The sequence below is a fragment of the Ammospiza caudacuta genome, chromosome 5 (assembly GCF_027887145.1).
Source record: "Ammospiza caudacuta isolate bAmmCau1 chromosome 5, bAmmCau1.pri, whole genome shotgun sequence".
Taxonomy (NCBI): domain Eukaryota; kingdom Metazoa; phylum Chordata; class Aves; order Passeriformes; family Passerellidae; genus Ammospiza; species Ammospiza caudacuta.
In genome coordinates this window covers 27,013,807-27,029,056 of record NC_080597.1, presented here as the reverse complement: position 1 = coordinate 27,029,056, position 15,250 = coordinate 27,013,807, and the positions used below count along the sequence as shown (strand labels likewise).

The 15,250-nt window shown below is 43.3% G+C and overlaps 1 protein-coding gene across 7 annotated transcripts in view; it reads left to right on the top strand.

Annotated features, from left to right (window-relative positions):
- Positions 1-15,250, top strand: part of RBFOX2 (RNA binding fox-1 homolog 2) — a 170,540-nt gene that overhangs the window by 24,474 nt on the left and 130,816 nt on the right. For all 7 annotated transcript variants that reach the window (XR_009274768.1, XR_009274769.1, XM_058805412.1 and 4 more), the window contains exon 2: positions 10,448-10,498. Coding sequence is in view for 5 of the 7 variants with exons in the window: in XM_058805412.1 (XP_058661395.1) it covers positions 10,448-10,498 (51 nt within the window). In the remaining 2 variants the exon portion in view is untranslated. The remainder of the gene's footprint in view (positions 1-10,447; positions 10,499-15,250) is intronic.

Here is a 15,250-nt window from a genome sequence, read left to right as displayed (position 1 = left end):
CCAGGTTCCTGGGGTGCAGCAGCCTGGGGCTTTATTACTGCAGTCACCACAAAGCTCTCTAGCACCTTTCTTGACCTTTCACAGGCCCAATTTCTTACTATGAGCTTGTGCTGTTTAATCACGATTTTATTTTTGTTGTTGATGGCTGTATTTACACACAGGATGTATAAGAATATCCAATACCTGAGACTGCTGGAAGTCTCACTTCATTTTCCTATTAGTATATAAAGTTCTTGTCCCTTCTGGGCAGAAAGGGAAGCAGCAGCATCTATTCCCTTATAAGCAGGGCTAGCATTCCCATCTGGACCAAACTGAAGAAATCAGACCACTCTGGTTAATTTTGCTCTCTATGGTAGCATGACTTTAGAAAATCTTCAGAGGCTTGCCTTGCTTCCCTGCAATGAAAGGGAAACAGTAGCTTACTGCAAATACCTGGTTTGATCCTGATATCAGGTGGATGTTGTTTTGTTTTGTATCTTTCTCTCTTCTTTCTATCTTTCCTCTCTCCCAATTTTTTGTTCCTTTTTCTTAAAATTTTGAAACAAAGCATGTACTTAAACTCAAATCTGTTCCAGAGAGGATGTGTTCCTTCTCTGTGAGAGAAGGACATCCTTTGATAAGTGTTCCTTTTCTCCTTGTTTTAACAGTGTTCTAGCTGTGACCATTGCTTGCATGGGAATGCTTCATCCCTCCTGCATAAGTTATTTGCCTAGCTTGGGATATCAGCTGTAGCCTGCCATCCTGTGCAGTTTGTCTAGGCTGGGTATTTTTGGTAGCTTAGGCAGGATTTTGCTTTTTTCATATGCTTTGTGGTAGGGAGCTATGACTGCAGCTGCCATGCAGGTAACTCAGGGTAATCATGTTTAGCAAGAGCTTTGCATGAGCAGTGAGGAGGTTTGTATAACACAAGTGGATTCCAAAGAGTCCTTGGTTAATGGCTTAGAAAACCTGTTATTTTAAGACTTTCTTTTTTATTATTTTTATAAATTGCACTCCGGTTACAGAGAGCTTTGGCATGTGACCACATCCCATTCCATCTGTCCCTGGCCCATAAGAAGGTGGCAGTCAGCTATAGGGTGCATGTAAAAAGAAAGGCAAAGGTGTGTTTTCTGTAGTGGAATAGTGTTGTGTTATAGCAGGAATCACTCCTTACTTTTCATATGGAATTGCTTAATTGGGATGTTGAAAGGTTAGCTTTGATTTTGTTTTGATACTTCTCTACATTTTTGTAGGCAAATGTGTAACACTCTGGTGTCTAATTAGAAGGAAATCCCTGAAAAATACTGATGTGTGTGGGAGAGATGAATAAAGGTAAAGCAAAGAGGGAAGGGTAAAAGCAGGCTTTATTTCTTTGTGGAGATAGGAACCCTTGCAAGGGGAGTAACCCTCTAATAAACTGTTACATGAGGATTTATTCTGGTAAAATTCAACAGTCATGACCTCTACTTTTCCCTTTTAAAATACTAGTGAATGGCACTTTGGAGACAGACACCTCCTTTGTCTTCAGAACATGTGCTGAGGTGCTAAGAGGTTGTTCCCTTATCAGAAGGAGCCTGTCAGGGGTGAAATGGCTGGATCAGTCTCTGCTGCCCTTCTGATCCTGGGTACCTCTGAGGCAGTAGGGGAGCCATCACCATGATGATGTACTTTGCATCGTGGTCCGTCTGTCCTCTTAAGAACAGAATTAGATCTTTTGTGTGTGTCTGGAATATTTGTCTCTGGTGGAGTGGCTTCTCTCAAATCCATGTGCTGATTTATGGCAGAGAAATGGGAGATTTCAAGGGCCGGAATTCAGGGTATCCCTGAATGTGCACAGCTCCCATTTGGGGATGTTCTAGCTGTGGAATGACTTGCTGTCTGTTTTCCCCCCAAGCTGATCATATTAGATGCAATTAGTGTCCTGGATACTCTTTGGGATGCACTTTGGGGTGTCCCTTGTAAGCAGAGGGAGCTGCCATGCTGTGCAAGTTGCTCTTGCAGCAGAACGAGAGGGGGTTCATTCCCTTTTAGAGGTGTCCTTTTGTTCCCTGCTGTTGCAGGGAGAGGAGCTTCCAGGAGGGGGATGAAGAGGCCAGACTTAATGGTCTTAAGAGTGGATTTAGTATTTTTTTTCTATTTTGCAAAGGAAGGCCTGGGAGTTGTTTCTCTCTAACTGTTTCCAGATGGTGCTGCTGGAACACAAAGATTTCCAGTGTGTTTGGGATGGCGGCTCTGAGACCCCCAGCCCCCCAGCACTTCCTGTGCAGCTCCACAATCCTGCAGGCTTAATCAAAAACAGTCCTGGCTGCCGAGGCAGGCTGCCCCAAGCCCTCTGCTTTCTCCCTCCTCCAGGCATTTTAACCCCTTGCCATTACAGCTCCAGCCCATCAGCCTGCCCACCTCACTTCTCTCCATTCTCAAGCTGGCTCTGGGCACTTGCAGTATTCCAGAGATGAAACTGCATTTGGCTAGGCTATTTAAACAATTTATGTCTTTGGGGAAAGGGAAGATGGTTTGTAATGTGAACCTGGGAAAATAGTTTCTGTAGCTATGTAGGGCAGCTTATGCAATCAGGCCAGTGTGTCCAGGGCACAGAAAATTTCTCTTGCACCTATTTGCCTGCAGCACTTAGTATACAGTATGATTTTGTCAGAGTCGTGTGCTGTTGAGCCTCTATCTCTTTTTTGTGCCAATTTCCCTTAGAGCAAGCCAGATTTAATTTTATATCACAGCCTCTTCACACCCAGGTGACAAATTAGCTTAAGCTTTTTTCTTCTGAAGGTAATATGACAACTATAATTTCGTTTGCAAAGTAGGAGTACACTTGTTTCTTTTTAGCCTTTGAGCAACAGCCTGTGAACATTTGTAAAATCAGCCAAGAAGCTTGTGATCAACTGACTTCCCTTCTGGATCCATGGTGTCATCTCCCTTGTCCTGTTCTGTCATGTATTCTTCATCCTGTTTTTTTAGAAAACAGAACAGTGAACCGACTGCTAAGGCAAAAACTCTGTAGTCCTCTTCACCTTGTGAAAGCTTGTAGTCATCATGTTTGAGCAAACCAGATTTTCGTGCCATGAGCATGTTGCCCTGTAACGAGTTGGCTCAGTGTAAATTATGTGTGAAATGCTTCCTCAGCCCCATGTAATAATTATGACATCCAAAGATGCCCCCAGTGCTATATTTTAGAGCTTTGTTGTGAGCCCTGTCCTGTTTCTGTTGAGTAAGAGCATGAAGATGAACTGCCATTTTAAAATGCTTCTGCTTAGTAAAAGAGGAGGGAAATCAATATTTTGTGCTATTGACTTCTGTGCATGCAGAGTGTCCTTGTATTTGCTGGATCACAGACGTCACACAGTGCACAGTATTCCCAGGGGCTTTAACTTGCACTGGGTCTATTGTTGCCACTGTAGGTCATGGACCAGCAGAGTCAGACTGTATTTTCTTCATGCCTGGAGTGGTATGAGGGTGCTACCATATGTAGTCCAAAGAAAGTGTATGTTTTGCATGTTTAAATTACAGTGAATTAATGAAATCTTATCTCTCTCTTCAATTATATTTGAGTAGCTGAAAACATCCATTGGCTCATCTGGAGAATGAAAAACCTAGCTGGAGGAAAGGCTGCTTCTGACCAGAGATCTGCTTCCATTATTTAGGAAAAAAAAAGTCCAGGAAGAATCAGCATTGTTATAAAGAATATGTATAAAATACTTCCATTTTAGCTGTGGAAGTGCTTTTTGTGTATGAAAATCCCCTTTCTCTGCAGCATTAGACTTGTGTACTGTAACTCCATATGGACATTGTCAGCTTAAAGCCTGAGTATGCATTTGTAAACTTGTTGCATCATGAATATTTTAACAGACCTGAAAGTATTTAAACTTTTCTGTGTGGTTTGGTCAGATGTGTATTTGTCTGTGTTTCATTCTGCGGCCTCTGCTATGCCAATCAGTTATTCTTCCTATTGTATACATATGATTTCACAGAAACCAAGTGCCAGGAGAGTAGAGTTAAGAAAATACGTATTTCAAAATACAGAAAATTGCACTGACACATTTGGGTGGCATCACTGGGGCTCTATTCAACAGGGATGCAGCCATTCCCAAATTGCCCAGTTCTGTCTGACCACCTTGTGGGCTTCCCTAGCCGACTGCTCCAGACTATTCAAACTCTGGTCAGGGCAGGAGACTATTTTTATTAATCTGACATCACTTTCCTTTCTTGTCTTTACTGTGTCACTGGGCTTCCCGCCCGGGGAGCCTCTGGCAGGCCTGGCCTCTCTCCAGCTGGGGTCCTGCCCCTTCCCGATGGCCGGGCGGAAGGGCTGCGTCCCACAGCAGCCTGTGGGCTCCGTGGGTGCCATGGCCCTGCTACAGGGCTGGGTGTGCAGCTTGGTGCAGCTGAGAGGCTGGAGTGGACCCCCGGCACAGGGACCCCCTTCTGCTGTGGGGCTGGAGTGGGTGAGAGGCTGCAGGCGGGAGCTGCATTCCCTGGAGCCCTCTGAGGCACCACGGCCATGGCAGCACGGGAGCTCTCCTGCCCCGTCCTACCGGCTCTGCAGAAAACACGGGGCTTTGAGGATATGGAGCAGGGTGGGGGGGGGGCTAGGCCGGAGGCTGCTGTCGCTGCAGCAACAGGGCCAGAATTCCAGGAAGGAAGAGGGGCCGGATGAGCCTCTGTCCTGGCCTCTACTGGGCTCAGAGCAGCTTGGGGACGCTTCTCTTCTCTCGTGAGCACCGGGTCCCTTCAGCCAGAGCCCTGCGCTGGCAGCCCCACCCCTGCTTCTCCCTGCCTCAAGAAGGGGCCTCAGCCTGTGGGGTGGGTGTCGGAAGCCAGGGCTGTGCTAGCCAGCATTCTTCCCAGCCATCAAGGGCAGCTGTGCACAGTGTACTTGTTGGGTGGCTTTTATCAAAATCTCAAGCTTTTAGTCCCCAAATACACTTAAAAAAGGGGAGGGGGGATAGGGTAGTGGATGGGTGAGAAGTGGGTGAAAAGTAAAATGTAAGTCCTGCTACTTGCATCCAGCAAATTGTACAGGTTGTTGATGTCAGGGCACAACAAGGAAGCAAATAAATGGAAGGTCTTCCCTAGATGATGTCTGCACATGTGGAAAACAGCCAAAGCCATGAAGCAAGTTTAATTGAAAGTGAAGACAGCTGAGGGGAAGCGTCCCATACTATAGACACAGTTATTGGTGCTGCAGAGTGATTAGCAAGAGCTGTATATCAAATTAGGATAAGTATGGAGGGAGAAGGGTGACATTAAGATCCATTTAAAAACTGCTTGGTTCAGTTTTTCATTAATAATTGGTAATTCACCCTTAGATGCTACTTACCCCATTAATTTTATCCAAAAACAAGTTGGGGTAGGAGGCAGCACACACAGCTGAGGAGGCACACTGAATGCATCAGATACACTTGGACAAAGAAATGGTTATTTCCTGTTTGTTTATATGCAATAACTTGTGCAAGTAAGGATCTTATAAAGAATTGCCTTTTTTCTTAGCAACTGATAATAAGATCAAGGCATTTACAGTTTTAGCAGTGCTCTGCCACAGTTAAATACTAAAAAGCCTTTTTCAAGACAATCCCCCCACCTGCCCCCCCCCTTTCCCCAACACAGGGTTTCTGTCTTTCCTGCATGCAAGAAGTAAAACAAAAAAGATGGTGAAACCACTGGGCTGTGATGAACAGCACTGGGATTTCTGTCTGGCTCGTGATCTTTACTTTTTCGCAACTGTCACTTTCAGATTAATAGCTTCGTAGCCAGTGTTTTCAGCTTTTTTTTTTTTTCGCATTGTGAACATCTTATTCACTGTGCTCTGAGAAAGTGGCTTCTGTTTGTCTAGTACAAGTCTGATAAATGTGTAGCTTGTGCTATCTCATCACTTCAAAATCCCATTTTGCTTTTGGGGGGAACAAGTAATTTCTTGTTGCCTTTTTTTCATTGCTCTGTGTAGTCTGAGGGTTTCTGGCTTTCTCCCTTCTGGTTGCTTCTTTCCAAGCTACCAGGTTGCTGCACCAGCCTTAGCTCTTGGGGGCAGCCAGAGCAGAGACATGAGCTGTTCCTGTGAGTTTTGCTGCTGCTGTTTGGAGCCCAGTAGGTGGTTATGGAACTTGAAAGGACTACATTAACCTCATTCCACTTATCCTGGCATTGTCACAAAGCAGGAATGCTGCAGATCCAGGGAAGAGATTGCTTGGTCATGTTTCTGAGATTATCTTTGCAATGGAAAGGACTCAGCACTTGAAGCTGAAGCTTGGATTCAGCAGGAATTGATTTTCTGGCTGGGGGAAGTGTGGATGAACTTACTAAGCTAATGATTCCTACGAGCAAAGTTTTAATCTGCAGACTCTAGGTTTCATTCGGCTATCAGGAAAGAGTTGCTGATCAGTGATTGTTGCATCTGGCAAAATGGCAAGTTGTGATGTGAAATTGATTGATTCTGGGGTCAGGTTAGTCCAAAAATAGGATTATTGCATTTTTAAGCTAAAATTTAGTTTTAATTTTAGGAAAAGAGTAGAAGGACTTTCAGACCTTCCATTATGTGTTGGAGTTGTGACATTTTCCATAGAGGAATGACTTTATTCCAGTCCTTTGAGGCCTTTCATAAGTTAGTGCCACCTGCAGAGTTGATCACCTCTTCATGGCATCTTTGTTGATTGGCAATTTCTTATGTTTTTAAGATGTGTCTAATTCAGCTGCTCTTGGAATGTGTCAAGTTGAGAGGTATCAAAACTCCAAAAAACTCCAAAGCCTGGCTGTTCTGCATGTGCAGGAGTATTTACTTTGAGCTTCAGTCATCTACAAATGACTGTGCTGAGTTGATATTCTGACCTGAGGCAGTACCTGTGACTTGCAGTTTGTGGCAGACCTTACTATTGCAAGTGCCAGTGGAAAAGGTCTTGTGTTTGCAAGGCTGGGAAATGAAAGAATAGGAAAACTTTGAAATAAAGGGGGGGTAAAGACTTTGTGGATTTGACTGAGTTGTGACTTGTACCCTGTCAAATCCAGTTGGCCTGCACAGGGGCTGTTGCTGCGGTACAGCCACAGTGGTCACCCATCCTATGGAAGTGTGGAAGCTCATGTGTGAGATCATCAATATGGTTTGAATAAAATCCCAATATGTATTGCAGAAAGCTGATTTCTGGTATTAGCTTCCAGTTTTATTCTCCCTACTATAAAGCAAATTGCAAGTGCCTGAGAAATGCCTTTCAGTGGTAAACAAAGTAATGAAACATCCCAGTGGCAGTTTGATTTGATTTTGCAGGGTAGTGCTACCTAACTCAATTTCTTTATGAATGTCTGGGTGCATGTTGGCATCAAAAGAGAATGTAATTGGCAGGAGGGAGCTGTGTGAAAGGGATGGAGTTATCTGGGGATTCCCTCTCCCATCAGGCTGCTGCCAGAAGGCAGAGTCCCTCTATGTTTGTGGTGGGCACTTATCTGTGTCAAACCTTCCCTCTCCCTTTCCCACTTCCATTTGGTGAGATTAGTTTTGTTCATGTGCAGTCAGAGGAGGAGATTGAGCTGTATCCCCAGCCTCTGCTGCCTTAGATTGTCTACTAGCAGGGGTTTTCTGTGTGGATGTTGCTGGACTGTGCTGTTCCAATTGCAGGAGTTTAACGCTTTCACTTCTTGCTCTGTTTAGTTTCCAACAAAAGCAAACTCTGTATGGAATAATCGTGCAGCAGGCCCCAGATTCACCATTAGTGACCTGTAAAATTGGCAGCACTGGAGATTATTGGCCGGAGACGGTTTCCCTAGGCGCTTCCTGCCTTCTCTTGGAGAGTTAAGTTCAATTAGAGCAATGATACGCACAGCAGGGATTTTGCAAAGAGTCCAGTACTTGGTGGTAGCATTGCTGTATGAAAGGCAAAGAGATATCTTTGGCCTTTTTGTGACCTCAGTGCTCCAGCTGCTGCCCTCTTTCTAACCTCTGCTATCTCAGAACTCTCACTAATGTAACACTCTTTCACCTCTTCTTTTACCTCCTGATGCAACCATATCCCTCAGGCATTACTAGTCTGCATTCTGTGAGGTTTGTCCTTCAAAAAACAAAGTAGAGATTGTGGGATGTGGGGCATTTCCCCCTCCATTCAATTTTTCTTGTTTCTTTCTGGCTTCTTACGTATTGTGGACTGCCCTCAGATCTCTGTAATCATCTTTCTATTCACACTTTTGTGATTTGCTTCTACTTTCGAAACTGTTCTGTTTCTGGTTGTGGTTTCTTGGCATCCAGGTTCTGTGATTTCAGGAAATCCCACAAAGTTCAGTTCTGTCTCTTTTCTGCCACAGCCTTGTGATGATAGTCCCTCTTTATTAGTCCCTTATGTGAAGAACATAATCCTGAAAAGAACAATTATATTTTTCTTTCTTTATTGTAACTTTCAGCTTGCATTCACTGCCCATATCCTCAATATCCATTAGGGCAAGTTGTCCATTAATTCCTTATTCTCTTTGTAGAAATCTTTCTGGTTTTGAGGGTATTGAGAGATTTGCACAGGAATTTGTCTGAGATACTGACCTTGCAGGTGTGTGTATAAGTACTGTTAAAAGCATGCCTGGAATAGTCTTTCAAGAGAAGACCATCTCTCCTGATATAGGATGGATGTTTATGGTATTTAGACATACATTGGTAAACTGCAGTTTGTGGGATAAACAATCACAGTGCTTATAAGGTGTACTTACACTGAGGGAGAAAAAGACTAACTGTACATTTCCATCATGAACTTGTTCCATCAACTTCATAGTTTAAACTTCGAGTGATGTTGTAGTTGATGGTCTCCATTTGCTTCTTCCAATTTCTGTGTTTTTCTTTCTGTTTCTGAATAGTTTGTGGAGTTTTGTGCTTAACCTGCTTTCTGGCTGCTAGTATTTGAGAAGAATGTGCTCACACAGTGGCCAGCCTAATTAATTACTGTTAATCCCCAAAAATTGGCTGCTAAAAGTTTTGTTGTCCTTGAAGCTTTCATACTGTGCATGCTACTGTAGCATGAGAGCATGAGGAGAGGGTGATTGTTTCCTGGCAGGTTTCCACAGAGAATCCCCTGGGTAGGCTTGAGGTAAAGAGGAAGAGAAGGAGGATGGATACAAACTTTAAATAGCATTGCTAATCTCTGCCCTAAAATAATAGCACCTTGCTTTTCAGCAGGAGTTGCGTTAAATTGCATTTTGTGCAAACTGTGAAATTTGTGCCAGTGGCCACAGGCTGTGTGTAGGGTAGGAGACCTCTCTCTGGTAGGAGCTGGCCTTTCACTCAAATGTCCCAGCACAAAACTTTAAACATTCAACAAAACCTCTTTCCTGACAGTGACTGTACATTCCAGTCAGCTTCATGCCCATGATGTATTTGCTTTTGACAATTTGAGATTGTTTTGCTGTGTTTTGTCAGGGCCTCTCTCCCTCCTCTCCTTCCCCAAGAGCTGCTGGAGAAAGTGCAGGGCTCACTTGAGTTCCTCCTCACAAGTCATAACAGGAGATAGACTTAGAAAGTGATTGTGGAGGGTGGCTCTTTCCTTTCCTCCTCCTCCTCCTCCTAGCATTCTGCTGGGAGTTGCTTGTGAATGCACTGGGGTACCAGGGTGGAGTTGATACAGACTTTGTCCAGTTTGGTTTATCCTCTGCTCAGACAGAAAGGCATGTGAGTGCCCTTTCCCCATTCCAAAGAGGATGTGTTGGAGGGAGAGGAACCAAAAATAAATTTAGAAACAGAAATAAAAATTTAGGAAGTATTATGTTATCTTAATCCTCACTGCACTGCTAAAATAGAGATGGGTTTGGGAATTTCATAGAGAAATTCCAGAAGTGTTGGAGGTTCATATATTCCTGCAGAGAGGATGGTGGAGCTGCCAATATGTGACCAAACATGTGGGCTCAGAATCCCTTCTGGGCTGAAGAAATGAGGCCTAGAGGATTGATTTCCTGTTGGGAGCGTGAGATATTGTGCAGGCTTACTGGGTGTTTGAAGTTACATTGACTACTTTTTAACTTCATATTAAACTATTAATATTGTTTTGAAAAGGAAAAAAATACGACACATTTACAGCTAATGTTTAGGGAAACATTTCTTCAAGACTGGGCGAGGTACACAATAGCTTCTGTAATTTTATGTTCTGTTTTTTTTCAGTTTTCATCATAATAAATGTGTTTGCATATAAAATTTTTTTGGAAAAGGACCAATATTATACATAACTGATTTTACAGAGGGTAGAGTAGGATTAGTTTAATGCTTATTTTATGGCTTTGATTGTTTTGTTTTTTTCCCTTCTACACAATTTGGCACATGCAGTTGAAAATAAATTTTAGGTGTATTGGCTTACATGGAAAAAAGGAAGTTTGCAGAATGCTTTAGCTCATTCTTCCCCCATTTCATGCAGGGTCTTGTCTTTGGCTGAGTTAAGACAGGCCTATATTTCCTTGCTTTCTATTCCTTGAAACTCCTACATTCACTCTTTGTTTTCTTGTCTTGCAGAACGAGCCTCTGACTTCAGGTTATCATGGCTATCCAGCAAGAGACAATCAAGTAAGTGTCTGATTGCAGTAAATGTGTGTGTCCCTGCATCTCTGTACACTTAGGTGTGTTTTGTCTGACAGTTTCCTGGCTGTCATGTTATGGGGTGAAAATAGTTTTGTTCTATTGTGGATTGTTTGTGGAGACAACATGTGATTAATTGACTGGGGTTTTATGGCTTCCAGCAATATGTGGCAAGATGCCTGGTAAAGGGTTAAATATCATCCACGTTACTAACAGCTCAGGAAATTCTTGATACTTAGAAATGTCACAGCTTAGAATCCCTGTCCTAAGCTCCCACTGTATCTCCTCAGTGTTAATGAATGTAGATGTTCAGTGCCAGTACATGCTTGGCCCTGTTTTATACTTATTGCTGTAATTCTGGCATCTGGGGAGCAAAACAACACTGAGTTTTTGTGAGAGTCTGCTTTGCTGGTGGAGTAGGGAATGACACGTCCTGTTGGATTGTTTCTAATATCTGTGAACTTGTCTTGCATTCCTTTCAAGTCCTGCAGGGCCCCTGCCCCTTGCTCTTATTCAGGATGTGTTCCTACAGCAGTAAAAATTACACTGTTCAGTGCACTGCATCTGTAAGCATTCTCTTGCCTCCTGACAGAAGACAGAAATCCCAGTTGATGAATTTGCACGATGGAAGGAGGAGATGCTTTGGAACAAATGAAATATAATGGTTGTAAGATAGAACTGTCACACATTAAATCTCCCTTCTTAGAATGAAGTTTTTTTCAGTGTTCTGCAGTGCTACTGCAAAGCAGAGTATGAACCAGTGTAGCAGGAAATTAATATGCACGGAAAATCAATAATGCAGCACATTTCAGTAATGAGCAAATAACAAAACCAAAATCAAATTCTTTAATACTCTCAGGTACTGCTATATAAAGAAAGTGATTTTCATCATCTCTTGATGAGGTCTGGGTATATGTAATAACAGCTTAATGGGAGATGTTTTTATGAAGGAAGTGCAGCATAGTGCAGCCTCAGCAACTGAAGAGCTTAAGTCTTTGGTGCCTGGTATGTGAGTACAAGTTTATAGGAGGAAATTATTCAGAATGTCTTCTGGGATATATTAAACTACTAACTAGCGCAAATAAATACTGCACACTGGGATGCTGTGAGAGTTGTGTCCCTACTCTGTCCAGCCTAAGTGAGGTAAGCTAGGCTGTGAGGCAGAGCCAGTCAGATCCTTAAAGTGGCTATCTTTTGGCTTTCCCATTCTAGTAGCACCTTCTGTACGATATTTTGGTGCTTCACTTTACCTACCTGTTTAGGGGTGTTTTGATACCTACCAGTGCATCCCACTTCACAGGTTTCCTGTTTCTCATCCCTTAAAAACTCTTCTGATTTGAATGTCCAGAACTGCTATTGCTGGCAGATTGCTAGATCAGCATAGATGGGCATGGGAGGGTATACTACAGCCAGGATGTGAAATGAGAATTACAGCTTGGGTAGCCCTGGGGAGCTCTATATGGGTGAGCATGGGGGGTAATGAATGCTAGCAAGTGTGCATGTATTTCAGATGGCAGATAGCTTTTTCTTGGAGGACAAACAGCTGCAGTTTAACTTGTATGTTTTCATTTAGCAAATGCTTGTTAAAATATTTTTGACTGTTTTTTGTTTAATTTGATTTTTCTTCCTGCTCTCTATGACATTTTGATCCGTAGTAAGTATTTGTCCTTCTGTCTTGCTTATGTCCCTGAAGCAGCTTAAATTCAGATCTGGTTTTCACTAATGAGGTTTCAAGGCTTTTAGCTAATCTGATTGCAAGGCTTTAACTTGATAGCAGAAAAAGAAGTCTTCTGTTGCCACAGGCTGGGAGATCAGCAATGGCTGATCCATCACCTGCTTTTTTGCACTGGGAAAGGAGGAAGTGATGTGGGAATATGTGTAGGGGTCCTAACCTTGTTACAAAGTAATTATGAGACACAGGAGCAATTGTGTTGGATTTCCTCAAATTAGGAGCTGGATTTGAGCTGGTGAGGGTAAGTCAGTGTATTGTGCTCGTCCCCATTGCACTACTTTACTGTAAGTATTTGTACTGTGGTTTTTCCCCACACTGTTTTCTTAAGGAGGAGTAACAAAGCTGAACTTATTTTTAGGGTTTTTCATCCTGTGACCACAGTAGTCAAATTCTGCTCTTTCTTTCACTTTATGTAGCATCTTACTCCTCCTTCATTTGTTTGAATGCCTTTTTCATTCCTTCAGGCTCTGAATGCTGTTAAATTGCTGGCTGCAAACCTTTCACTGTGCTGTTTTTACACCCTCTAGTGGTTAAATCATACCCAAATGTTCCAGATTATTGGAGTTTTTATTCCTGCCAGTGGAAATGTGTGATTGGTTTGAGTCCTCACTTTGGCCACTTGGGAATGCTTAGGTCTCCAGAACAGGGTTTATTTTGTATCTTTTCCCATGTACTGAAGCATTCTGTTGTCACCATGCACCAGCAGCAGTACTGAAACAAGTGAGATGGGGTTCATGTTGAGGCTCTTTCTCACAGAATTCTGGTGTTGTGTGATTGCTTTATGATAACCCAAAGCTCTGGGTGGTTGTGCAGCCCCCTTGTTCCTCCTCTGCCCCACCAGAGGGCCAACTTGCTGGACTTTTTGTGGTCATAGGAACCAGGGAGCATGTGTGCTAAATCATTATTGTATAAGTTTGCCTAAAAAGGTGCTTTCTGTTGCTGAAGTATTGCACTACTAGATCTATATTACACTCCTGTAAGGAGCTGGAGAGGTCTCTGAGACTGTTCTCAGAATTCAGGGTTTGCTCTGTGGGTGCCTAATGGCCATTCAGGAATGGCAGGATACCCTTTCTTTTCCCAGAGCTAGGCTGATGGCAGGGACAAAGCCCATGGTAAAGGGAAAATGACAGAATATTGGTGTAACATAGTGTAACATTGCCGAGATGAGAACTAGGTCTTTTGGTGGGGAGAGCTTATTCCCTTGGGACTATTCAGTTTTTCAGCCTTCTGTTAGGTCTGCCAATGAAATGGTATTTCTCTTTTTGTAATGCAGGCGCCTGCCTAAAATGCAGTGAACCAAGACTTCTTTGCTTCATTTCCCGAGCTGTGACAAACAGCTCTTAGGTACTTTGAGCTGGTCTCAACATGGAAAATGACTGGTACAGCTACACTGATACAGCTTTTACATACAGACAAACTCATCAAGAATACATATTCTTCTTCCAGAAGGCTGTTGCATGCTGACTGTGCCAGCTCATTTTGTATATAGCCAAGGCCTGTATTATATTGCTCTAGTGCTTTTCATGTCCAAGTGTATTAGACATGATATCTGAGATTTGTTAGAGTGCCGAATACTGGCACTTCCGTGGCAGAATTTGGCAGCTGCACAGAATAATTTTGTTCCCCAACAGGAAGCAAAATGAGCAAGAACACCTTATTTAGCTGCCATTAAAGGGAAGAGAGGAGGAGAGAGAGTTTATGGAAGCAGGAGGTAATTGCATACACCAGAACTGGGTCAGGATGTTAGAGCTATTATACCTCTTCTGTTATGGAAAGTGATCCTCAGCTATCACAACGGGTTAGGATATTGGTTTGAAGCCTCTTTTAAAAGCTTGTACTTCCCTAAGTACAATTCTTAAATCAAACTGAACCATTGGTTTGGTGCTAATGTGGTGGAAACATTGTTACCTATCACAAGTGACATTTCCTTCAACAGCTTAATTTCAGTAGCTGGTTTTCCATCTGAGCACTCGCTAGCCCTGACCTGCTGTTCTCCTGTATGTAGATGAGGCTGCAGCCCAAGGTAGTGGCTGCCTATGGCAACTGCTAGGAACAGCTTTATCAGTATCCTCTCAGTTTTGAGTTCAAGCTTAAGGTGAAATGCTGTTAAATCCTCTCCGGTTGTCAGCCTTTCCCCTGGCTCTGCACTCCCTTTCTGCATTGGAATATCTGACGGGGCATCGCCGGCTCCAGGCGGATGTGAGTGCTGCCTTCCCTGGGCCACAGGCTGGTGAGGGGAAAATGAACAGCAGTGGTGGCAGCCTGTGAGAACAGGAAGCCTCCCCGTTGCTTTTTTCCCCTCTCTGTTTGTTTTCTTTGCCCAGTCCTTCTGATGTGGGGAGTTTGGCAAGGAAGACCTTCGTCCTGAGATGTGAAGGGTGTGTGAGAGCTCTCATGGGGAGGCAGGACAGCAGGTCACTGGGCTTCCTGTTGGAGCTGGCTGCACAGAGGCATTGCTGCTCATTGGTGATCTCTTGGCAGCAAACAGCAGGGATCTCCACACAGAATTCTGAGGGGGAAACCTGTCCTCTCTCATTTGTGTGGTCTGAGACTCTTTTACCTATCTTTTCTTCTTCTCCATTATGTGGATGAAGTGTGAATTTGGGAATATTGCCACAACTTGATTAGCAGCTAAGCGGCCCAGCATTGATTAGGATATCTACCCAAAAAAACCTCTTTAGTGCCAACAGACTTGAGATGCTCTTGCCATGAAGCAAACAAAAATGTCATCCTGGAGGAAAATGGTTTGGTCACTTGTTTGTTTTCACTTGTACCATGATAGCACCAACCACAGTCTCTCTAGTGCCCTGCTTGGTCATTTTTGTAACAAAGACTCCCTGTCTCAAAGTTCAAATCTAAGTAGTCTTCCTGAAAAGTTTTAGTTTTTAATTTGCTTTCCTCCTAGTAACTATGAAAATAAAACCTCCAGTGTGTATGTTATGTGGCTCTGTAACCTGTGAGGTGGTGGCAGTGGAAGTGTAAACTTATTCAGGAGCTAGAAAGGAGCA